At 51.4% G+C, this 26,114-nt stretch overlaps 1 protein-coding gene across 1 annotated transcript in view; it reads left to right on the plus strand.

Moving 5' to 3' along the window:
- Positions 1-26,114, plus strand: part of SORCS2 (sortilin related VPS10 domain containing receptor 2) — a 542,685-nt gene that overhangs the window by 468,847 nt on the left and 47,724 nt on the right. The window contains exons 7-11 of the mRNA XM_023206691.1: positions 1,199-1,317; positions 3,992-4,081; positions 12,662-12,841; positions 18,517-18,663; positions 25,160-25,262. Coding sequence (XP_023062459.1) covers positions 1,199-1,317; positions 3,992-4,081; positions 12,662-12,841; positions 18,517-18,663; positions 25,160-25,262 — 639 coding nt within the window. The remainder of the gene's footprint in view (positions 1-1,198; positions 1,318-3,991; positions 4,082-12,661; positions 12,842-18,516; positions 18,664-25,159; positions 25,263-26,114) is intronic.

The following is a 26,114-nucleotide window of genomic DNA, read 5'->3' on the forward strand; positions in this document are numbered from 1 at the left end:
GTGAATGAGTGATCGAGTGAGTGAGTGGGTGAATGAGTGATCGAGTGGGTGAATGAGTGATCGAGTGAGTGAGTGGATGAATGAGTGAGCAAGAGAGTGAGTGAGCGAGTGAATGAGTGAGTGAATGAGTGATCGAGTTAGTGAATGAGTGAGTGAGTGGGTGAATGAGTGAGCGAGTGAATGAGTGAGTGAGTTAGCGGGTGAATGAGTGAGTGAGTGAGTGAGTAGACTGTCAACTGAGCATGTCCCTGAGCTAGTCATTTTGCTGCATCTCCAGCTGTGGGAAATTCAGTGTTGAGCACAGGGCACACCAGGCAGTTTCAAGGGAACATGGGCGTGGCTCAGGAGGGCTTGGCAGTGGCCTGGCGCTGCTGCCCACGTACCCTCTGTGTACACTGCCTTCCGCCTCCTTGGAACAGCCAGAACAGGTAGGCCTACCCCGTTGTTTAGTGCAGAAACCTGAGGCTGAGCTTAGGGGTAGGCCTTTCTGGTCCCTAAACCCCTTCCCTTAACCATTCTCCATGCTGCCGGATCACCCAGGGCCAGAGGCAGCAGGAGGAGGAAGAGGTAGAGGAGGAGGGGGAGGAAGACGGAGAGGAGGAGGAGGAGGTGCCCTTCCCTTGATCTCTTCGGATAAATCTTGCTCCTGGCTCACAAGCTGGAACGCAGAGCTTCCTGAGGCCTCCAGGCTCCAGCTCCTCCATATAAATTTGCCCTGGAGAAACAGAAGGACTTAAAATCAGCAGCTCCCTGGCAAAGCATGCATTCAGTATTGCTCAACCATAAACATCTGGAAAAGGGTGGAAGCATTTGCTTAAAATTTGGGGGAAAAGAACCCTTGAGCCCCACCCGCCCTCACCCTGGCTTAGGTGTGAGAGACCAGGAGGGTGTGGGGGCCGTGCATGTCGGCGTGGTGAGGTGCCCACCGTCAGCTGTGCTGACCCCTCCTGCAGGGGACGGCAGGCTCCAGAGTAGCACAAACACCTTCCTGAGGGTTGAAGGAGCTCGTGTCAGAGTGCAGGTGGCCCACAGTCCAGGATGACACCCTCGGCCACAGGTGTCATCGCCGTGGCCTTTAGAATTCAACCCACGAAGCCGCACCGCAGTGGTGCTGGAGGATGGAGCCCAGCACATGTCTCGGGCTGTCTCTGGCTCCGGATGGAGTCTGACTACCTGGGCCGGTGCCTCTCTCCTGTAGGTTTTCGGTACATCACCTGCCCGATCCACAACTGCTCCGAGAAGCTGCTGGCAGCCCCATTCGCAGGCCCCATTGACCACGGGTCTCTGACTGTGCAGGACGATTACATCTTCTTTAAGGTAAGGTTGCTTCCGGGGCTTTGGGAAATTGGCAATAGGCGACGTGGTGGATGAGCTGCCTGTGGCCAAAATGGAATCGCTCAGAAAAGAGGCAATAAAACGAATATTTCACTTTCGAGTGTTACTTTGCAGGTCACGGTTTCTGACTGTAGCTGTGGCTACAGGCATCCGCAGAAGCCCCTGCAAACCCAGCACTGGGGCTCAGGGACACGGAGGCTCCACCTCCCTTCTGGTCACCATGAACCTCCCAGCCACTTGGGGTCCCCAAACCTAAGCCCATTTAGCCCCATTTGGCTTTATCAGTGACTTTGGAACTGACCAGGACTACTTCTGGTCCCGGCTGTTGGCCGCCAGGCACCATCTGTCCACAGCCCTGTGACCAGGACCCTGCTGCCTGTGCCCTCAGGTCACAAGTGGGCGCACCCTCAGCAGCCATGTGGTCCCAGCTAATTCAGAAACTCTAGCACACAACCAATCCATCCAGCTTTTCTTCACCTTCATGGATGCGGAACTCAGCATCCCTGAAACAGCCTAGCCCTCTGCTGAGTAGCCCCAGTCACTGGCCTGTTTCTTCTGGCCCTGAGACAGAGTCTGCTTCATCGGACTGCCATCCACTGGGTCCGTTCTGCCCTCTGGGATCCTGTAAAACAAATCCAACGTTTCCCCAAAAAAAGTCCCTTGAGGGCAGCTGCTGGGTGCCCTCTCCCCAGAAGGCCCTCCATGCTCCCCAGCCGCCTCCTTGCCCTGTCTCAGCCACACTTGATCACCCCAGCTCCCCACTCTACACTCTGTGCCAAGGGCCACCATGGAGTTAGGTGCCAGGGCAGGCGTGGGCATCCCAGCCCCCACCGTTAAAGCAGGCCAGACAAGAGGCTTCTGCCGCCACCAGCACTGACCTTCAGCCCTGCCCAGTCTCCACTGCTCTCTACTGAGCCCAGCCCCTGGCTTTTGATCCTCAGTCTGTGCGTTTGCTCGCACTGTTCCCTGTGCTGTGCCTCGCTTCTCCGCGGGCTGATTCCTGCTCCTTCTGGAAGACTCAATCATGCACTTCCTCCTCCAGAAAGTCTTCCGCCTCCACTTCAGGCTCACTGGTGCCTCCTCTGAGGAACTCCAGCCCTGTGCCTTCCTCCGTCACAGCCCAGGCCCCACTGTGTCATTCCGTACCCTTTACTCCTTTTGTCTCTACACCTGACTCAGGCAAACTGAGGCTGGGTTCTAGGTCTGAACCCACCACCTGCTTTCCCAGCGCCTAGCATTACATTTCTGCGGATGTTCACTAAGTACTAGAGCAAAGACAGGGTCAGCTCTCTGGGCAACCATGTCCCATGTTGAGTGGTTTCTAAACATTAGACCTGCTGGCCTGTCAAAGCCCTGCAGCCTAAGACCCCCGGAGCTCACCTATGGAGGAGCAGGCTGGGTTGTCACTCAGTGCAGCAAGGGGGAACACATGCCCTGGGGAACCTGGGCGTCTCAGAGGGGTTAGAAGGGCCTGATTGTCAGGTGTGGGCTGCAGAGGTGATTTGTGGGGGCTGCAAGGAAGCTGGGCATGACTCTGGATTGGGGGATGTGAGGACATGAGGTCCTGCTAGGATCGGGCGTCTCAATCTTTTCTAGAGGGAGGGGTGACTCAGGGGAGGTGGGAGGCTCAGGGGGGCGGGAGACTTGGTGGGGCGGGAGCCTCAGGGGAGGCAGGAGCCGGGCTGTGAAGCAGCAGCCCTCGCTCATCTCAGCCAGGGTGGGTGTCTGGGCATCTTGGAAGTTTGAATGACATCCACGTCTGGTCTGTGTTCGGACCCGATCGCGGGGTGGTCTCAGGCGGTCTCATTCTGCACAAGGTCACATTGAGCTTGTCTGGTGTTGGTGCTCGCGACATTGTTTGTGAGGGGCAGGAGAAGGGGGGGCCACTGGCTCTATCCAGTTTCCATCCTGGTTTCCATCTTTCTCAACAACTGCAGAGGAAAGCTCTCCCTGCCCCAGCCCAGGCCTCCCCTGCCCTCTCCCTTCCTCCCTCCTCCCACCCTGCTTCTCAGAGGATCCGGCAGCCTGCGCTGGGATGCGAGAAACCTCAGCCCTTCCAGCCCCACCTCACCACAAACAAGGTGGTGGTGCTGGTGGCTCAGGAGGCTGCACCTCCGGTTCCGTGGCAGTGAGGATCCGTGGCCTCTGTGATCAGAGACCTGCCATAGTCCTGTCCTGAAGGGGCCTTTCTGTCTCTGGGGACAGATGTCCACGGCCACAGTTAATGGGGTTGATTGTTATGGGATCAAATGAGCTGCCCAGGAAAAGCACTCAGGATAGTGCTGGCTTTGTTTGTCATGCCTCGAAGTTCAGTGGTCACCTTTAGTGATGAGCTCATCTTTGGCCTGTCTCCTTCTCCATCGGAACTTTTTCCACCTTGTTCCATAAGTTGGATGCAGAGAAACAAGGCAAAGAGAGAGCATGGGGAAAGAAGTTAGTTCTGACCGAAGGAAGCAGAGGACGACTTCTCAGAGGAGGGGTGTTGATGTGGGGCTTTGAAGGATGAATAGGAGTCTGCTCATTTCAAGCAGAACAGGTATAAGCAAAGTAAAAGGGCATTTTCACTTGCTGAATATAATATGTAGTTTTCCATTCATGAGACTCTGGCTGGAGAGGGAATTAAGCCTCTCAAAAATGTGTTTCTTCCCCCGGTTAGGTAACATCAGCAAACCGGACAAAATACTATGTCTCTTATCGCCGCAATGAATTTGTCCTGATGAAGCTGCCGAAGTATGCATTGCCAAAGGTAAGGGGCTCCCCACTCTGCCTGGCCCTGTGGCCAGGCCCTAAGCCTATCCTGACTCGTGGGGCAGCAGGACTCACACACAGGTGCTTGGCGGTTCCAGGTCAAGATGGACAAGAACAGCGTGGCCTCGCTTCCTCTAGCCACTCACCCCTCACACGCTCCATTCCAGCCTACCCAGCCCTTCCAGACTCAGCTGTGCCCAGCTTCATCCTAGGCCTCTGCCAGCTTCTTCCCTCTGCCTGGTTCATCTTTCCCCGGAACTCTTGCACGTGTGGTATTTCAGGAGAAATATTGCTTGCTAATGGCCCCCCAGGCGAGCCCAGGCCTCTGTCTTCTGGTCCCATCCCACTCTTCTCCTTGCTGGTGCCCAGGGTACCAGGGACCCCTCCATCCAGTGTCCATCTCCCGCTCTCCTCTGACATTGCTGGGGTGGAGATGATCTCTGCTGTACTCACCTCTGCATTCCAGCTACCTAGTATGCTGCCTGGCATACAGTAGGTGCTCAGTTAATGCTATTGCCTTTCTCTTGCTTCAGAAGGCAAAGAAGGGGGACCAGGGGAGCTGGGGACTGCCCAACTCTGCCCCTGCCCCTGCCTTGGGGCCTCTCTCCCTGCTGTTAATATATTATTCCCACCTAACAGAGGAGGTGATGGAAGTTCAGAGAGGCAGTAACCTGTCTGAGATCACACAGCTAGTTAGAAACAAAGGCAGATCTCAAACTGAGGTCCGGGTGAGCCAGCCCAGCCTCATGCCACACCTCCCTCCTGAGGACATTGGGATGACACCTTCTGAAGATCTCTGTCCCACATGCATAGTTGAGAAGCAGATGAACCTTCCCTTCCTCCACATTTATTTACTGAGCACCAAATATAAACCAGAATGTGTGCTAGGAGGCCGTGCTGTGAATCAGAAGCCCCAGGCTCCTGCTCCCGTGGGCTTTGCAGACAGGGAACAGGCAGGAGATCCAGTAGACAGACAAATGCATAAAATAATTGCAGGTTGTGGTTTGTGCTAAGAAGGGAACAAGAGGGAGAGACAGAGGGTGATGGAGGGCATGTGTATGAGTGTGTATGTGCGTGTGTGTGCGTGTGTATGCTCACGTGTTTGTGTGTGTGGGTGTGCTCGTATGTGTGACTGATTTAGGCCAGGCAGCTATGGAGGCCCCTCTGAGGCTGGGAGTGGGAGGGACTCTTTATCCGAAGCTCCAGGGCAGCTCTGAAGAGAGCAAGGGAGAATGTCATTCGGGAGGAGGGCAGAGCGGGAGCCAAGACCTTGGGTTAGAGAGTGAGAGTGGACTGGGAGGGGCCAGCGGCTCTGGGCCCTCCAAGCCCAGGCTGTGGCTTGTTGTAAAGTGCTCGGCCACGGGAGCTTCTGCGCTGGGCACCCTCAGACCTCTCCGGAGCCAAAAATGGGAAAAGTCTAGGAGGGCTTTTTAAAACTTCTCTTTAAAAAACAAGAAAAAAAATAAAAGGAAAATAAAGAAAAGGAAAAAAGGAGTGAGCTTAACAGACTGAACGCCAGGCTTGGCTGAGTATGTAAATTAAAAGCTAATGGTTTCATTTCAAAGGCACTAGGTGACTGTCCCTCTGGAGTGAGGGACCTTTTCAGCATCTGAGAAGCCTTCCCTTGACTTTTGGGGGCTACAGCATTAGAAGCTCCTGTGTCCTGGGCTCTTTGTCCTGGTGTTGGGGAGAGGAAAGTGCACAGCCCAGAATTAGCCCCATACAGGGACTCTCTCTGCTCCCCTCTAGCATTGGAGGCTGGGGTGGTTGGGCCAGGAGTCAGCCTGCTGCCAAGGGTGCTCTCAGGAGCCTATGGCTGTAAGTCATGACCTCTGTGACCTTGAGCGATGGCTCCCTGAACCTCTGCTCCCTAGACCTACAGATGTGATGTCAGTGAGATCTGCAGGAAGCATCAGGTCGTGTCTCCCGCTGTGGACCCTTAACAGTGTGCATTTTACCCTGATTTTCTTCTTCCTCCATTTCTACGGAAATTGGAGGTCATTGAAAAGGATCAAGAGGCTCTCACAGCAGTGACAGACACACACCCAGCCTCATGTCATTAAGTTTCAAGGGACGACCAGGGACTTATCCAGGGCAAGTGGCATGTGCTGTGACTGTCAATGTCCTTCCTCAGGGGTCCATACACAGGACCCAGTGACCAGCAGTTGAAGATGATGGTCACTTCCTCATCAAGGAGTGGGCAAGCTGGGCTGCTGTCAGGAGAACGGGGCCCCCAGAGCCCTCCGGGGTCTTCAAGACCACATCTCATGTAGCTGAGACCTTTGCCCAGCCAGCCTGCCTGCTTCCTCTCCACCCAGGTCAGGACAGCAGCCCGCCCAGTGTTTCCCATCAACAATTTGTAGAAGTGGCTAATTGAATTTCCTCATAGATGTTGTTGTTTTATGGTGAATTTGTAACTTGCCTATTTCCTCTTCCCACAGACTCAACCCCCTCTTTTTTTATATATATATTTTTAATTGCTTAATTAACATTATGAAAATCATAGACATTGGAGCAGGGGGCTCACCTGCAAACCTCTCACCCCATCCACCCGATGTCTCCCCCGCCAATTCTTGGTCTCCCCACATTCCTCAGCCATATGCAAAAGGGCTTTTATGTAGCTGAATTACAAGCAGTCCTGGGTCTCCAGCCTGCTTTCACAGGACACTATAGACTGTGAAAGTCTCATATGAGACTGTTTCTTGAATGATGTGTGATATCTACTTTAAATGACTGTGAAGCTTTCTATTGAGGAGACTGTACTTCGTTGAGCTAAGCCAGACTCTTGTTGCTTGGAGATTTGGGTTGTTTCCATTTTTTTATAATTATAAACAGTGCTGCAATGAATCTATGTGTGCCCACAGGTACTTCTTTTTAATTTTCTCAAGTTAAAATCTAAGAAGAACTTCAGAACAAAGGATATAAATATTTGTGTAGCTTAGTTGCTTGGGCAAGCTGGGCTGCTGTCACCAACAAAGTTGGAACAGATCAGCTTCAACATAGCTTTGCCACTGTTTTCTATTTTCCTTCTATGTTAAAGGGTATAAATGATACCATCCTGCTGTTTTAATTTACCTGTCTGTGAAAACTGTAAAGGGTGGGCCGTTTTTATATTTGTCAATATCCTTTGCTTATTTATTTTTCATCATTAAAAAAAAAAATATTTAGTTTCCCTAACAGAGGTAAACAATAGGCCAAAGCTATAAACAGACAAAAGAGAAGAAAAATCCAAATAACTATCAATTATATAAAGGCATTCATAACAGTGGGTAAAAGCAAATTTAAAGTGAAATATTCTTGTATTTGCCATAAATGTATTTAAAGTAAAATAAAATTTCTAAACCATATGAATAAAGAAAGAAGTGACATCAGGTAAGATGGCAGAGCAGGACGCCCCAGGAATCCATCTTCCCACCTAGATGGCAATGGCATTGGCAGAACCCATCCAGTGTAACTGCTTTGGAATTCTTAAGTGTATTTTAGAGCCTGCGTTTTCCAGGGCAAGGCATGGATGACATATCAAAGTCAATTTGGATAATGTCAGCTCTTAGCCTGGTAGAGGCTTCCCATCTCCCACTCCAGCCTCATGGCAGGCAAATGTGCATGTATCCCTAGAGCAGCAGGCACAGAGCTTGAAGGAGGTGGAGGGCGCAGGGGTGCTATAAGGACCTTGTCTTCCAAATACGGAGGATCTGTGCTCTGACTACTGACTGCTTCTGATGACAGACGTGCAGATACCCAGACAGGCAGCCACTGTTGCAACCACCATGAGTTGAAACAGCTTCCAGGAGATTTAAAGGGTCACAGCCTGTTTTACTTTCTTTTATTTTTCCCCCTTTTCCCTTTTGGGAGCCAGACATTAAAAAGCAACTGTATATATGGGAGAATTTAGAAAATCACCATGCATGCCCAGGGAAAAGCAGAGGCTCAGAAAAGGCCTAGGAAGATGTTAAGCTTACATGTACGGCTGATCCTTGGTAAAGAGATAGCCTACAACCATCAAAAATAAGAACAAAACATGGCAAGTTCTATGGAAAGGGGACAAGCTAATTTCCAGAGTTACCATATTATTGTCCAATCTAATTGGACATTAGACTCAACTGTCCAGTTTTTGACATAAAAAAGTTATGAGGCATACAAAGAAACAGGAAAGTATGATTCATTCAAAGGAAAAAAAAATAAACAGAAACCTTCCCTGAGAAAGACCAGATGGCAGATCTACCAGGACAAAGACTTTAATATGAGTGTCTTACAGAGGCTCAAAGAACTGAAGGGAAAAATAGAGAAAAACACGAAAATGATGTATGGACAAAATGGAAATAGCAATAAAGAGATAGAAAAAATAAAAAGGAACCAAAAAAAAAATTCTGGAGCTAAAAAGAATAATTGGAAAGAATACTAGAGAGATTTGAAAACAGAACTGAAAGGCAGAAGAAAGAATCTGAGAACTTAAAGATAAGAAAATTAAAATTATCAAGCTGAGAAGCAGAAAGAATAAGGATTGAAAGTGAACACAGTCTATGGGAGCTTTTGGACATCATCAAGCAGACCAACATATGATTGTGGGAGTCCCAGAAGGAACAGAAGAGAGATAAAGGCAGAGAGACTACTTGAAGAAATAATGGCCCAAAACTCCCCCATCAATTTATACTGATGAAAAACATGAATATAAATATCTAAAAATTCAAACTCTATGAAGGATCAACACAAAGAGGTCCACACCAAGACACATAACCAAATTGTCAAAAGTCAGAAACTCTTCTTTTTTTTTTTTTTTTTTTTGAGACAGAATCTCCCTCTGTTGCCCAGGGTGGAGTTCAGTGGTACAATCTCAGCTCACTGCAACCTCCACCTTCTGGGTTCAAGCAATTATCCTGCCTCAGCTTCCTGAGTAACTGGGATTACAGGTGTCTGCCGTCACACCCAGCTAATTTTATATTGTTAATAGAGACAGGGTTTCACCATATTGGCTAGGCTGGTCTAGAACTCCTGACCTCAAGTGATCTACCTGCCTTGGCCTCCCAAAGTGCTGGGGTTACAGCTGTGATACACCATGCCTGGCCAAAAATTGAAACTCTTAAGAGAGAATCTTGAAAGTAGCAAGAGAAAAATGACTTGTTACATATGAGCAATAATCAATATGATTATCAACAGATGTCTCATCAGGAACCCCAGAGTTCAGCAGGCAGTGAGCTGATACATTCAAAGTGCTGAAAGAATTTGATGAAGGTGTTGGTTCATTAGACTGTTTCAAGAATTTTATATAAACATCTATGGAGAAATTTCCCATCATGCCTATTAAAAAATGTTTTTAAATTTTTCCAAAATTACTTATTTAAAATGCATTCACTACAACTAATGGAGGAGTACATCTATTTACCTTATAATTCAACATAATAGACAATACTATGTACATAAAAAACAATACTATGTATATGCCTAGATACCCTTTCTACCTGCTTGCCTCTCCAGTCCTCCCTTCCCTGACCATCTCATTTCCTCATTCCTCAAGGAGGTATTGTTGAAAGTCCTGGATACCCCTCATATCCATTCTGCCCCTTCATCTTAGTTCAACAAACCACAGACTTTGGCTAGTACATTGCTTTCCAGCTAAAAGACTGCGTTTCCCAGCTTCCTTTGCAACTACATGTGGTCAATGCTTCTAAAATCTAGCCAGTGAGATGCTAGTGGAATTGTCCTGTGTGGCTTCTTAGAGCTCTCTAATAAAGAGAGTTTTTTCCTGTTTCTGTTACTCACAAGCAAAACTAATTTACCTAATAACAAATATTGGCAAGATTGGTGTTTCCTTCCACATATTTCTCCAGGTCATACAAATATGTACAATCATATATACTAGATGTATATTTGAATGTGTCTCACATCCTTCGTTTAAAAATATCAAAATGTCTCTACTATCTTTTCTCAAAGAAGACAGTAAATGCAATAGGAAGCAAAAATTGCCTGTTATTTATAAATCTCTAATCAGCAAATATTTTAAAAAGACTGTTCTCAATATTGGCATATGTAAAACAAAATAAGTGCTCTCTACTCCTGCTGGTGGGGAAGGAACTAATGTAAACTTTCAGGATAGCAATTTAACAACAGGTAACAAGAGCTTTCGAAATGTTGCAATGTGGCAATTTCCCTTCTTAGGAGTTTGTGTCAAGGAAATAACCAGAGAGCCAGAGATCTGTGTCTAGAAACGTTCATGACCATCTCCCAGTTATGTTGAGAATGCTGATGGTTTCCCAGTAGGAAAGCAGCTCGGTGGAATATGGCCCATCCACAAAATGGAATATCATGCAGTCATTAAAAGTGCTGTTTATAGATCATTTTAATGGTAGAGACAATGCTCTGCCTATGATGTAAAGGAGCAAACTATAAACTACACGTGAAAAAAATATGTGCATCACACTTGAGAGAAAGCCCAAACGTAAACATTTGAACACGCTGGTGTCAGGTCTCTCTAGGGGCACTGCTCGTAACCTCGAGTCACTTCATGCATTTTTCTTTGTTTCCTAGATTGTGGAAAACATTTACCCAATGCATTTACCCAGGTTATGTAAACATTTACCCAGGGGCATAGGAGGCACACTGTAAGTTGCTGCAATCATGGTAAATACTGAATCCTGACGACATGGTTGACACCAAGTCCCCTGAGCTCAAAGCACCCATAATCGCAGTCCCCCTGCCACCCCTGCAGGAGTCTCACATGCTACCTGACAATCTGACTGCACGGTCTAATTCCCTGCCAAAGCCCGGGCTGGTGGACAAGCCTTCCCCTAGTTGGGCAGCAGAATGACCAATGCCTGGATGACAGAGTGCATTTTGGCCCATGGCCCTGAGTGGGGAGGAAGGAGGAGCTGAGGTGAGGAGGACAGAGCAGCCACAAGCCTGCTGCCTCCGGGCACTTCGCGTGCCTCCGTGGGCTCTGCATCACCTATGGTCCCACTTCACGTGTGGGGACAGCCAGGCCCTGGCACCTTGCCCTGTCATCCTTCCCTGGTTCTGTGTCCTTCGGTGCCAGTCATTTCTGGGTGTTGAATTTCGGTCCATAGACACAGGACTGCAGCTCCTGCCACTGTGGGGTCCTCTCTGCCTGTGGGCTGCATGGTAGCTGCAAAACAGCATCACTCTCCTTTTCTGCACAGCCCTTGGGACTGCATAGCACAGGGAACAGGCAGGGCAGTGAGGGGAAGGGGCCAGGCCTCAGCGTTCAGGAGTCCAGCCCGGCCCTGAGCCACCTGCTAAGGCAGCTTCTTCCTCCCTCTCCACTGAAAACTGAGCTTCACCAGGCAGAATCGGGATTTGATCTGTTATTATACAGAAAAAAAAAAAACAAACTCCTTCCCTAGGCCCTCCCATTAGATGAGAACATGTGAAGGGAGGCATCCCCAAGCGTCCCAGCCACAGCCACGCCATAGTTGGGAGGGGTGACTCCATAGGTGGGGCCAGCCGAGCCCTCCTCTGTCACCTGTCCTCTGCCCCTGGAACTTGGCACTGTCTTCTCAGAGGGCAATAAAGTTCCAGAGTGAGAGAAGGCAAAGAAACAGAGGTGGGAGGGAAGCTGGTCATGGCTTCAAAATGGGCCTGTCCAGACCCCTTTACTCATGCCTCCCACACGCATTTGGTGCTGGCTGGACAAGAAAAGAAAACAAGAAACTGAGGTATCCCTGGTTTTCCTTTTTATTCTATTGGGTTTTGGCTGCTTTCTGAGTTTAAAAACCTGGGACTGAACCCAAAGGCCACTGCCCTGAGTCCACTCCAGAGCTGCCCAACACACCTGCTTCCGAATGGAAACCGAGGCTAGGGACTTTGCCCTGGCTGCCCTTTCACCTTCTGAGACCACCTTATGGGGTCCTGGTGGGGCTCCTTCTCTGCCTCCCCCTCCAGACCGTGCCCCCAGGGCTCAGGGCTGGCAGGGACCGGCACAGAGGGACCAGGAGGAAGGTTGGAGCGTGTACAGGTGGGGATAGTGTCCTTGGACAACGAAGCTTTAGTGGATGAACCCACAGACGCCTCCCTGCAGGTCACAGAGGACAGGGCCACACCTGGCTCCCCACTGCACTCAGGGCCTTTCTAGGTATCCAGTGGCTGGAGAGTTTCTGGTATGGAGTGGGTGCTTCCCAAATGTGTGTTGAATGAAGGAGGGAGCAGAGACTCACCTGTTCCTGTGGATAGGAAGAGAGGGAGGGGCTCCAGCCCTCACCCCCTGGAATCAACCATTTGGGGGTGCATGGAGGAAGAACTCCACCTCCCCACTGTTGGATGGATGGATAGACAGCCTGATGTGGGACCAGGAGGAGGTGTCCCCAGGCCACCCTCCCATAACTGGGCTTAGAGCATCCCGACGCCATCCCCATATTAGAGATGGGGACCTGGAGGCCCAGGGAGGTGAGGAGACTTGTCCAAGGCCACAGGGCTCAGAGCAGCCAAGCCAGGAGGCAAATCCAGGCCAGACTGGCTCCAGGAGAGCCCGAGGCCTTCCCCACCCTCAAGGCCTGTGCAGCTGCCTTCTTCCTCCCACGGGCGGCCCCCAGCCTGGCCCTGACCCTGCGTTCCCCGCACATCCCCGCAGGATCTGCAGATCATCAGCACGGACGAGAGTCAGGTGTTCGTGGCGGTGCAGGAGTGGTACCAAATGGACACCTACAACCTGTACCAGTCGGACCCGCGCGGCGTGCGCTACGCGCTGGTCCTGCAGGACGTGCGCAGCTCGCGGCAGGCGGAGGAGAGCGTGCTCATCGACATCCTGGAGGTGGGTCTGGCGTGGATGTGGGCGGGGTCTGCCGCCAACCCCCTGCCCTCTCCCCCCACCTCCTCCTTCTCCCTCCCCTTCTGTCTGTCTCTAATGCCGTCTTGGGGATCTGCACACATCTTCTGTGAACAGCCAAATATTTTAAGCTTTGCAGGCCAAGATGCTATTATATAGGTATTTTTGGAGGAAGAGAATTTCCTTCTTGGGGAAATTCGAAGTACAGTGATCATCGAGTACAAGTTTTTGTCATGAGAAGAATGGAATTCTTTGAGGGAATAACATTTTACTGACTTGGGTTCAGCCTGAGTGTTCTCTGCCAACTCCCTCACAAGCCCTCATCAGAAGTCCTGGGCTGGGGTCACCACTGAGGGCAGTGCTTCTCTCTGAGTGCCCCGTCTCTCTCTCCGTCTCTCCCTCTCTCTCTCTGCCCCAGGCCCTTCATCTCCTCCTTCCTCTCCCTCTCTGTGTCTGAAGTTAGCCTTTCTTCTCTCTCTCTCCCTCTCTCGCTTGCTCTCTCTCACTCTCGTTCTCTCTGTCTCCCTGGAATCCAGCCCTCCAGCCTCCCTCCTGTCACTTCTCTCACCATATACAAAGCCCTGCCTCCCCTCCTGGGTTACCATCCAAGCTCGGATGGGAGCCTTCCTTGCTGCCCTCCCGGGTCCCTCCTGGGCCTCCCGCATGAGCCTCCACTGACCCCAGAGAATGCCCCATATATTGCGCCACTGTTGCTCCATTTCCACCTGGATCCCTGCAGCAGCCCTGCCCTGGCCAGGCCCATTTACAGGTCAGAAAACTGAGGCTCAGAGAAGGCAAACGACCCACCCAGGCAGACCCAGACGTAAGCAGGAAAACCACCTGTCTGCTCTGAGCCTGGTGCCCTCCTCTTGGGACCCCTCTCAGTTGTTCACCTCCAAGCTCCTTCCTCTTGCCTGTGAGGACACCCCCAAGTGGCCCATTGACGCAGGCTGGCGGAGTGTCCTGTGGGTGGCCAGTAGATGCTGGGCAGGCAGTGGCATTGATGGGCTTGTGAGTGGGAGGCACCAGGCTCAGCATTCATCCCACCCTTGCCAGAAGCAGCAGAACTGTGGTCCCCAGGAAAGTCACAGATGGAATCATTTGTTTGCAATGATAACCCATTTGTCAGGGTTTACCTCCCCAGCGGACGATGCAGATACAGTCTCACTGCCAAAAGCCCCCTGCAGGCAGCGCCCAACCCCACCCCTAGTGTCCCAAAGGCCCTGCCCTGTGAGCTTCTAGGAGGGGACTGGGTCCAGCAAAACGTGGCTCTGGAAGGCAGTGGATGGGTGATGATGGATGGGAAGGGTGCCAAGAACAGGGTGGGGTGAGGCTCCACGGCCGTCCTGTCCACAGGCATCTGTGATGCCTGCACCACCACATGCCATGTTCTGGGCCCTGCCCTTGGGACACAGGCTGGATATGACATGCACCATTCACCCCTCATGAAGCAGGAAGATGGCTCCCAGCTGTAGTTCTGACTGAGAGTGCCAGGGCCTGAAGACACAGCACAGAGGCAGTTGGCCAGCCTGGGGCAGAAGTCAGGGAGTGCTTCCTGGAAGAGGCTGAGCAGGAGTTAGCCAGGTGCGGAAGGAGCTCAGAGCCACCCACAGAAACCTCAAGGCAAGAGGAAGCAAGGAGCCAGAAGAGGTTTGCAGTGGCCCGGTCCCAAGGTGACACCCGCTCTCCGCCACCTGGGTGCCCTCCCAAGGGATATCCCTTCTCTGAAAAGCATCAAACATGGGTCACAGCTGGTTGTTACAAGCACAGCTCTGGAGCCTGACTGCCCGGGGTCAGGTCCATGAACTGGTATGTATTTGCTCTGTGGCTGTAGGTGGGTTTCTTAACCTCTCTGTGCTTGCCTATGTGCAACAGGGATGGTAACAGCACCTTCCTCACAGGGTTGCCGTGAGTTTTAAGGCTGTCATGCCTATTGAATAGGCAGAGCAGCACCTGATTCCAAGTGAGGACTCACTTTGTTTGCCCAGCACTTGCCCTTTCTGGGGATCAGGGATAATTCAATGCATGGGGGCTGACCCCTGAGTCTCACTGCACATGGCCAGTACTGTTGCTGTCGTGGTGGTTGTGCACCCAGCAGCACATCCAGGGAAAATGTTGGGTGCAGATGACACAGCCAGGTACTGCCTCAGAAGGCTGTGGGGATCTCTTCCCCTGCGGGGCACAACCTAGGTTCGAGGCAAGACAGCAAATCTTTCCTGGACTCCTCTTGTGCTGGAGCTTGGGTTATGAATGGGGACTTAGGGAATATAGCCCTGTCCCCTACCCCCAAGGAGCCCTGGCAGCAGGCATCTCAATGGGCTGAATGGCGACCCCGAAACAGGCATCAAAATGGTGGCCCACATCCTAATACCCAGGCCCTGCAATGTGACCTTATTTGAAAAAGAGATTTTTGCAGCATCATGCAGTGAAAGACTCAAGCAGATGTCATCCCAAATTATCCAAGGGGCTCTAAATGCAATCACAAGTGTCCTTATCCGAGACAGGAGAGGAGCCACAGGCTCACAGAGAGGCCCCGTGGGGACAGAAGCAGAGACTGCAGCCGCAGGCCAGGGAGGGCTGGAGGCGCGGAGCTGGAAGGGGCAGGAAGGATCCTTCCCTGGGGTCTGCAGAGGGAGCACAGCCCTGCCCACGCCTTGACTTTGGACTCTGGCCTCCAAGAGAATGAATTTCTGTTTGAAGCCAAACAACTTGTGGGACTTTTTTTTACAGCAGACACAGGAAGGAATACAGCTGTGATATGGTCAGTTATGCAGTGACACACTGATATTCTGAGCTAATGCTCCGCCAACCAGACCCACCCAGGGGCCTTGGCCTATATCTGGATCCATGTTATTTATTGCTGAGCATTTTCATGGAGACCCAGCTGGGATATAAAATGGCAATTACCCAATAACAAAAACCATCATGGGTCAATCAGCCTTCTACTTGCCCGGAGGACAGCAGAAAAGCATTTCCACCAAGCAATGGGCAGGGCAGAAGCCCTCTGGGTGATGTCCCTGGGTCCCCGTCCTACCTGCCTTGTCGGGGTTCTATGAGCTTATAAGACACAAAGATTTGCGGCACGTTCCCCGGGCCTCCCTTCAGCACCAGACCACACAGCAAAGGATGAGCAGCCATTTGGTGGGTGTGTGGCTGGTCCGAAGTCTAGCACAGAGGGACCTGTCTGCAGCCAATCTATAGCCAACACTCATACTCACACACACAGACACAGTCTCACACACATGCACACGCTCTGCCCTCTCCCAGCCCCCGGCAGCTCATCTCCTGCAGACCAAGCCCAGAGTCTGGCGGGAACTCAAGACCCCTGTGACATGGAGTCCTGGGTTTCTGCAGGGCCTGCACTTGATACCGCATCTCACAAAGAAGCTGGACTCTGGGCCAGGGACCCCATCTGTAGTCATCAAGTCGAGTGAGCAGGAGACAGAGTGATGCCACATGGGCAAGAAGGAGGTGGCTCATCCCAGCCTCTGAGACTGTCTGCCCAGCAGGACCATGGACGAAGCTTCCTCTGCAGAGAGGAAGGCTACCCCCTAGACCACAGCATCCCATGCAGATAATACTGGCAGCGGAATGCTCTGTGCATGGATTTGCCACACGTATGACGTTCCCTAGAAATTCTGGGAGGATGCTCACAGTGTGATCCACTTGGCTCCTAACTCTGCCTGTCTGTGTTGATAAGACCTGGTGGGTCCCAAGGAAAAGAGCCTGCCCTGCCCCCCAACTCCCACATCCAGTGAAGGCAGCCCTGAGTCTCTGAGAGCCAACTCCGACGGTAACCTAAACAAGCCACAGCCGTCAGTGGGAGGCTAAAGATCTGTAGCTACCACCCTATGCCTGCCCCAACCTTGCACTTTGAAACAGACAACTCGTTTGCTAGTTTCCCAGCTCCACAGTTGGATTTTACCCAGAGCTCACCCACATCTGGTTTAGATGACTTAGATGAGAAGATTTGGAGCTTTGGATCTGGTGATATTTAGAGGAGACTTTTGACTTTGAATTAATGCTGTAATGAGATGAGAACTTTGGAAACCTTGATGGGGTGACTGTATTTTGCTTGAAGACTGATGTGCGTCCTTGGGGGTCAGAGGAGGGACTGTGCTGGAGAGAATAGTGCCCCCCTCAAAGATGGCCACATCGCAAGCCCCAGAACATGCATGTATGTTACCTTATGTGGTAGAGGAAGAATGAGGTTGCAGATGGAATTAAGGCTGCTTGTCAGCAGACAGGAAGATGACCTGGGTTATCTGGAGGGGCCTAGGGTCAGCACACGGGTCCTTAACATTGGAAGAGGTAGTCAGGAGATAGAAAAGATGTGATGGTGGAAACATGGTCAGAGAGATGCAGCATTGCTGGCTTTGAAGATGAAGGAAGGGGCCATTAGCCAAGGAATGCCGGTGCCTCTAGAAGCCGGAAAAGACAAGGAAAGGGATGCTCCTTTGGAGCCTCCAAAAAGGAATGTGATTCTACTGACACTTGACTGTGGCCGCATGCTAGGCTTCTGCCCTCCAGAGCTGTGGGGGAATACATGTGTGTTGTCTGAAGCCACTGGGTTTGTGACCATCTGTTAGAGCAGCTGCAGGAAGCTCAGACCCCAGTCCTCTGGTTTCATCATCATGGCTGCTGTTCTTCTCCCCTTGAGGACCTGCTGGAGTTGTGAGAATTCAGTGAGAGGACATGTATTAAGCTCAGTGCCTGTAACATAGAAGCACTTAATAGCTGTAGGCCATTACTATCCTAACTAGAATCTTTGGCTATGGGCCTTTGGGCAGTTGGCACCCCCTCTGAGCCTCAGTTTCCCATGGTGCAGGCTGCATATACAGGTGTAGAAACAGTTTGTGGCCTGGAACACAGGAGGCCTTGACAAGTGGTGGGCGTTCTTGTGCCTCTTCATACCACACTAGTGGATCTTGATAAATATGAGTCAAAACCCTCCATGAAATAAGGAGCTTGCAGGAAAAGACCCTCTCTGGGAGCAAACCACTCGGTTGAACTATGTGAAGTTGCTGACAGTTGCACGTTTCTTATAGGTCAACTTAGTAACCACTCTTGGATATGTTTGGGTCACTGCCATGGGCCTCTTAGGAAACCTTGAGAAAGGGACCAGGTTAGCCCTGAGCACTGAAGGCAAGTGGAGCCCTGTCCTGGGTGTTCTAGTGGAAGCATGGACCCTCCTGTCTTCATTCATTGGCATGTTTGTATGGGGATTGAGCTGGGGGTCCCCAGAGGCAATTCTATTGGTCCAGGATGCATGATCCAATAGAAACAAGGGGCACTGGGGGGATCTGAGCTCTGAATCAGGACCTCTGAGGCAAGGATGGGGTGAGTTTGAGGGACAGGCAGGTCAGAGGTCCAGAACCCCACTTGCCATCTGATGGTTGGTGTCTGGACCTGGGAGAACAGCTCAGCACCATGAAGATCATTCAGGCTTCAGAGCTAGACCAAACTAGCTTCCCATTAAAGCTGGGGCCAGAGTCTTGGATCCCTGGTCCCTCTAAACCTCACTCACCTCTAGAATGTGTCTCAGCTGGTGGCCACTGTGAGTGTGAAATGAGGCCACATGTGGGCTGGAGCACGGTGGATACATGGTCATCAGAGTGCTCCAGTGTAAGGTTACAGTCCTTCTTGTATTTTTGTCCCAGGTCAGAGGGGTGAAAGGAGTCTTCCTGGCAAACCAAAAAATTGATGGGAAAGTGATGACACTTATAACCTACAACAAGGGCCGTGACTGGGATTACCTGAGGCCACCCAGCATGGACATGAATGGAAAACCAACCAACTGCAAGCCTGTAAGTACCTCGGCTCCCATCACATACCATCCATGGGGTGGATGCTAGATATAGCTTCAGTAATCAAAAAGGTCAGAGGTGGTGATGTCTGAGAAGGACCATCTGAGACACATGAACCACCTATTTCTGCTGGGCGTGGTAGAGAGGGTCAAATGAAACTCCTTGTTTTACAGAAAAGTTAATTGGAGGTCAGAGAGGGAAGTGTATCAGTTTTTCACACAGAATTGCTGTGCAATAAGCCACCCGAAAACAACATTTATTTCCCAAATCTACAGGTGGGCTCAGCTGAGTGGCTTTGCCAACCTTGGCTGGGCAGCTCTGCTGACCTTGTCTGGGCTCAGCTGGGCAGCTCTACTGATCTTGTCTGGGCTTGCTCATATGTCGGGGAATTGACTGATTTAGGCTGGTCTCCGCTCTACACATCTTGCATCCTTCTCCTGGAATCAGCTTAATTCTCATGGTGATACCAGGAGTACAAGAGGATAAAGAGAAACAGGCAAGTACATTTCAAGCCTGCTGGTACATCTGCTAAATCTTACTGGTCAACATCAAGGATCTGGGAAGTGTACTCTGCCCAGGGGAATGAGGGCCGGAGAGCAGACACTTGCTTCTAATTTGCCATGGAAGGCAGTGTACCATCACACTGTCAGTAAGTGATGGAGTTGGGCCAGAGCTCAGACATCATGAGCCCCAAAGCTGGCCCACTATCCCAGGGACACCTTTCTACATGAATAGAAGTGTTGACTACCTGAGTTCTTGGTCGCCTAGAGTTGGGAGGGATCTCTCAAAGTAGCTGGGACTCTTGCCAGCTGTGATGTGGCTACCAGGGATCCAGGTGGTGCACAGGCCCATGCTGGTGAGGAAGGAAAGATAGAGCTGTAAGGAGCCCTGATCCTAGCTAAGGTGAGCACTCAGCTGCCAGGGTCCAGTGGATGCAAGGGAGGAAGAGGCTGAATGGGCCAAGAGAATCTGACCAGGCTTCTCACTCCCCTTCCAACACCCCCATGAGACCTGGCCTCTCCCGGGGCCTCTCTCCTTGCATACCACAGGGAGCTCACCACCACCAGCATCCCTGCCCCTTTCTGGGTGCCGGGCAACTCAGGGTGGGAGAAGGGTCTAGTGTTGGAGCTGCACAGAGCTGCTGTCTTAGCCCCCTGACTGTGTGATCTTGGCTACATCAACCAGTGACTCTGAGCCTCTGTTGAAAAGGGATGAAGATGATAAACATCCCTGTGGCACTGGGGTGAGGATGAGATCAAAGAATGCAGAGACCAGCCTATGCCTGGCATGGAGCAAGCTGCAAGGAAGAGCAAATCTCGTCCCTTCCAAGCTCTCCCTCTTTCTACACTGTCCCCAAGGCCTAGAGTGCCCCCTCCCTTTTCCTCATCTAGGAAGCTCCTACTAACACCTGAAAACCCTGCCCACATGTTCCCTCCACTGAGGAGCCTTCCCTGGGCATGCTGCTTCTCTGTTTCCCGGTGTCACCCAGAAGCCTCTCTTAGACACTACACACTGGGGATGCCTGAAACCACCCATCTCTCTGGCTCAGCTTCCTCATGTATAAAATAGAAAGAACAAAAGTACCTGTTTGACAGGGTTATATTCAGCAAATCTGTGTGAACACTTGCTATGTGCCAGGCACTGTTCCGCAGGCTCAGAACACACCAACCAACAAAACAGAAGACATTCCCTGTCTTCCTGGGATTCCACCTGGCACATAGCAGGGCTTAGAAAATGGTGAGCCGCTGCTGCCACCGGCCCCAGTGTTGGCCCATGGAGGCCATGGTACTAAGAGGCGGGCAGTTCCTCCTCCCAGACAGCCTCACCCCAGAGCCAGGGCGGGACTCTGGCTCCCAGGGCAGCCTGTTGCTCTAAGCTGAGGCTTGAGCTCTGACTTGGGAACACTCGCCTCTCAGGAGCCTGCTGTCTGCCTCTGCTTAAGCCCCCCACTCCTGCTGATAACACCTGTCGACCTGTGTGGAGAATTAATTACCTGCCCTTTGTAAAAATGCTTCCCAGAACAGAGTTGCTGTGAAAGGGCTAATTTTTGTATCATCGTTGGCAAAGTTAAGCCATATTAATCTGTCAAAGCAAGTTTTTGCTAAGAATAGATTCTTGTCTGCGATTATGCAGCTCAGTGAGGAGATAACCTCGGTGAGATTTATGTCTTGGCCTTGAAACGATGAAATAGGAGCAAACTGGTGAGCGTGCAGCCCCAGGCAGGCATGTGGGAACCTGACTGGGCACAGGGGAACGTAGAGCCACATGCACGGAGCCCACGGGGGCACAACAGACATCAAACTACAGCCTCGCAGGCTGGGCACGGTGGCTCACCCCTGGAATCTCAGCATTTTGGGAGGCTGAGGCAGGCGGATCACCTGAGATTGGGAGTTTGAGACCAACCTGGCCAACATGGCAAAACCCCGTCTCTACTAAAAATACAAAAATTAGCTGGGCGTGGTGTCACATGCCTGTGATCCCAGCTACTTGGAAGGCTGAGGCAGGAGAATCACCTGAACCTGGGAGGTAGAGGTTCCAGTGAGCCAAGATCGTGCCATTGTACTCCAGCCTGGGCAACAGAGTGAGATTCATCTCAAAAAAATAAATAAAAATTATACATACATATATATATATAACACCCGCATGGCTCAGAAGGCCTGGGCTATCCTGTGTGTGTGGCCATGGCATCTCCAAGGGTGAAAGTGCAGAAGCAGGACAAACTGGACCACTCACAGGACCTCCTGACTATGTCCCTCCTGCAGCCACACAGCCCCTCAATGAATGGGCAAACTGTACCTGAGGACTTAGTGCTCATAAAAGTGATGCCTGATTATTGCAGAATTCTTGGAAGATACAGAAAGTTATAAAAAGGGAAATAAGGTATAACCAGCATCACACCATCCAGAAAAACAGTAACTGGGTATTTTTGTTCTTTACAATCTTTTCACTCATACACACGTTACAAAGTCGTCATGGGGATCACACATGTGCGTGATTTTTCAGCCCTCTGTTTTTCTCCTAACTCTGGGTCACGAATCTTTGCCCAGGCCACTTGACCTGTGCCCTATCTGGGGATACCTCCTTCCCTCAATGGGGAAATGCAGGGATGGCTTTTAACAGAGGAGTGGCATGATCAGATCTGTTTTAGGATGATCCAGCTTCATTGGAAGGTGGCTTTGAATCTGTCTGCATCTTGAATTCAGCATAAAACTTCATTCACTGCACAATCCGTAGTCACTCTTCTGAGGCGTGAGGCTGCGATGAGTGCTAGGCATCCAGGTGGCTGGTGCTGCATCTCCCGGTCCTGGTCCATCTGGTAGCCTTTGATGATTTGCTAGATACTTCTTTAGGGCACCCTCTGGCCCCTATGTGCCAAACAGGCAGAGAAGGGAGAGTCCTGGGACAGCATCAGCCCCCAGCTTGGCCTGCCTCCAGCCCTGCAGGAACCCAGGCCCGCTTCGGTCAACACTGCAGCATTCTGCACAGACTCCCAGGGCCACAGCCTGTCCTGGGGGTCTCCTGTCCTTGTTCTGGGTGGCCTCGGAGGAAGCCCCGTCTCTGACGACATGCACCCAAGGCTAGTTCTGGGGCTCCTGATGCACACTGGCCTGCCACCTGTGCAGGGCATCCCGGTGCCCTGTGGACGGGCTCCTCCAGGCCTGCCAGCATTGCCCTTCCTTTCACCTGGTGGCCCAGGCTCGGGTGGGAGTGAGTGTGTCAGACACCAGCACGGTGCCTGCGGCTGCCTCAGGAGCGGGGGGAGACGTCTGTTTGGCCATCAGCAGGCCCCAAGGTGAATGCAAAGGGGTTCATAGTGCTGCCTGTGTTCACCAGTGGCCTGCAGGCCGTAACTGGCCACCCCACAGGGAACCCTGAGGAGGGTTCCACTTCTCTGGCCTGAGTGCCAGGCAACCAGGATAGGCCACTAGTGGTGAGGGGTGGGGAGAGGTAGCCAGGGTTTGTGAAGCAGCACCCTCTAATTCAACTCTGCCCGCTGTGCACGCAGCAAGTGACCAGATGTGCACAGCTCATCAGGGGAATGGGAGAGGTTGATGGAGACCAGCCCATGAGCTCTGGCCTTCTAGAAAACCTAGAACATCAAAGCATGACAGAGCCAGGGCGGCCTCTGCCAGGCACGCTGCTGCTGGGGACTCCCGCACCACATCCCTGCTGGGCTCCTTCTCCTGATTAGAGCTGCCTTCTGCAGTGCGGAAGCCAAACCCTGCCTACCAAGATCACAGCGGCCTCCTTCCCCAGCAAGCCGCCTCTGTCTTCCTTCCTGAGCTATCTGTGGGGGCAGGAGGGTAGGACTGAAAGGTGCCAGACCTGCTTTTCCATTATAAGAAATCGGAAGAATCTATTGCAACGGGCAACGTCTTAACATCTCACAGGTGTTCAGTGGGGCCTATTTGTCGCCATTCGATCCAGGTGTTTCTGGAACCCTCAGGTGGCTCTCCAGGGGTGACACAGTGCCCAGGCTCCTGCCACCCAGGGCCCTGTGGTCTTCAGCTCGGGACTCCCTGGGTTCCCCTGGGGATGGTCTCAGTCCCTCAGTCATCTTCAGGATGTGCCTCTGCAATGACATGGGGCACCTTTCAGCTGAATTTGCAACCTTTCTCTTTTTTTGTTGTTTTTTAACAGCTTTGTTGAAATCTCACATCCCACATAGTTCACCTTTCAAGTGCAAGTTCAGTGGCTTTTAGTCTAATTCACAGAGTTGGGCCACCATCACCACTGTCCCTTTTAGGACATTTTCACCACCCAAAAAAGAAGCCCCTGATCCTTAGCTGTCACCTCCCTATCCCCCAACAGCCTCCAGCCCCTGGCAACCACCTGTCCGTTCCCGGCTCCATAGATTCCCTGCTCTGGGCATTGCTCATGGATGAATCGTACAACATATAGTGCAACCCGTACATCTGTTAAATCCTAGAGTAGACAAATAAAGCCCATCTGCCAACTGCAGCCGCCACCTGGTCACATCTTATCCAAGTCAATATCCAATTTCCTGAACAGTTTAACATTTAAGTTAGGGTCACCTGTGTAAAACATAAGCAATTCATGGGCCAGAAGAAAGTGTTATTATAACATGAAATGAAGAGAGAAGTTATCTCTGACGTGGATGTTAGCAGATGATATGACATCCCAATGATGAGGGGATTCTGGAATGAGCCCTGCAGAGTGGGTCAGCAGGCCTCACCGTCACTGTCTCCATTTTGCAGATGAGGAAACTGAGCCCCAAGGCTGCCCAGACAATTAGTGGTGCCTCTTAAGTTACAATTTGGATCTCTGGGCACCCAGTTCTAGGATATTTCTAAGCTGGAGATTTTTAACAGAAAAAAAAAAAATAATTTTAAGGCGGCAAATACAATGTTTACCATTCTTAGAAGTAAACAATTAGGCAGTACTTTGCCCAGGGGAAGGGCTGGACCCGAGGTGTGCCATATTAATCCAATATCCTGTGAAGCAGAGGTTATTGTCCCATCTCACAGAGAAGAAAGAAAGGCATAGAGAGGCTAAGCATTTTTCCTAAGGCCACACCACCATTTAGAGGACGTACGAGGAGTCCAAGCCCTGCCCTTTCTGTGACCAGCCTAAGGACTGCCCTGCCTCACTTCACACTATGGAGTTCCCTGACTTGGGGAAATTAGGGAGTCTAAGCCCAGAGTCATTCCCCCACAAAGCCTTCCGGCATCTGTCGGTTCAGTGGGGTCTCTGGTGGTGCACCTGTGTCACCAAGGAGGACTCGGCCAGCCAGACCTCTGAGACCCAGTATCTCAGGCTGCCAGAGGGAGATCAGGAGAAATGGGGTCTCCAGAGCCAGCCCCCTGGGGCTCTTGCACACTTAACACACCCCTCTGTATCTCAAAGTGGGAGGGTCTTATGGGGTGACATCCTCTGATGCCAGGGATACTGTGGTCACATAAGAGGCTCCCAATAAAAGTTCTGCATAGGTGAATGAATGAATATGAGTTTGGGCCGTGCAGTCTCCAGGAATCACATCCCACAGCCCAGCACTGCACACAGGAGCCATGTTGGTGAACTCACCTGCCAGGACCCATGCCCAAGAGCCCTCAGTGGGAGAAGCCCCAGCAGCTGCATCCGTGAGCAGAGGCACCACACCCAGGGGCTGCGGGGGTCCCTAATCTAGACCAGGGAACCAACAGATCCTCCTGGGTGTCTCACCATACCTAGATGCTGCGGGGGTCCCTAATCTAGACCAGGGAACCAACAGATCCTTCCGGGTGCCTCACTTGTGCCCGATTCCACCTCCCAGGCTGTCAGCACAGGACCTGCTGAAGCTTCCCTTGTCCCTCCCACCCTTTCCCTAGAGGTCAGCCTCACACCTGCTTCCCATCCTCCATCCATTCCTCCAAGGCTCTCCTGGCCCAGCCTTCTCTCCCAAAAAGCCACAGGGGCAGGTTTGTCATCAGGCCTGGTTTTCCTAAGGATGCTCCTCCTCTTGTGTTGACAGTTGCTTCCTTTCTCTTCCTTGCAGCCAGACTGCCACCTGCACCTGCACCTGCGCTGGGCAGACAACCCCTATGTATCAGGCACCGTGCACACCAAGGACACTGCCCCAGGCCTCATCATGGGGGCAGGTAGGTGGCTTCCATCACGGGTGGTTGGCAGGTGCCATTACAACCCAAGAGTACCTCCAATCTCAAGGGTCAAAATGGATGGTCATGGGCCTGAGGGCATAGTATGTCCCTTAGGAAGCAGTACTACTGCATCTCCAGGAAGCTGAACTCTCATGGCAAATTCTGAGAAGTGAGTGCATGGCCCAGGGTGGGCATATGATATGTGTCGGCAGAATGGAAAGATGAACAGATGGAAGAGTTGATCAATGGATGGATGGATAGATGAATTGATAGATGATGGATAATGGATGGGTAGATGTTGGATGAATGATGGCTGGCTGGATGATGGACAGATGGTGAATGGATGGATAGAGGATGGATAGGTGAATGGATGGATGATGGATGGATGGATGATGGTGGATGGGTGGTAGATGGGTGGTAGATCGGTGGGCGGGTGGATGGACAAGTGGGTGGATGGATGAGTGGGTGGATGGATGATGGATGATGGATAGATCCTGAACTGATGGATGGATAGATGAATGGATGAATGATGCATGATGGATGGATGATGGTGGATGGGTGGTGGATAGGTGGATGGGTGGGTGGATGGGTGTGTGGATGGTTGGATGGGTGGATGGATGATGGATGTTGGATAGATGCTGAATTGATAGATGGATGATGCATGATGGATGGATGATGGTGGGTGGGTGGATGGATGGGTGTGTGGATGGATGGATGAGTGGATGAATGGACAAGTGGGTAAATGGATGATGGATGATAGATAGATGCTGAATGGATGGATGGATGGATGAATGGATGGATGATACATGATGGATGGATGATGGTGGATGGGTGGTGGATAGGTGGATGGAT

Source organism: Piliocolobus tephrosceles, chromosome 3, assembly GCF_002776525.5.
Source record: "Piliocolobus tephrosceles isolate RC106 chromosome 3, ASM277652v3, whole genome shotgun sequence".
NCBI lineage: Eukaryota > Metazoa > Chordata > Mammalia > Primates > Cercopithecidae > Piliocolobus > Piliocolobus tephrosceles.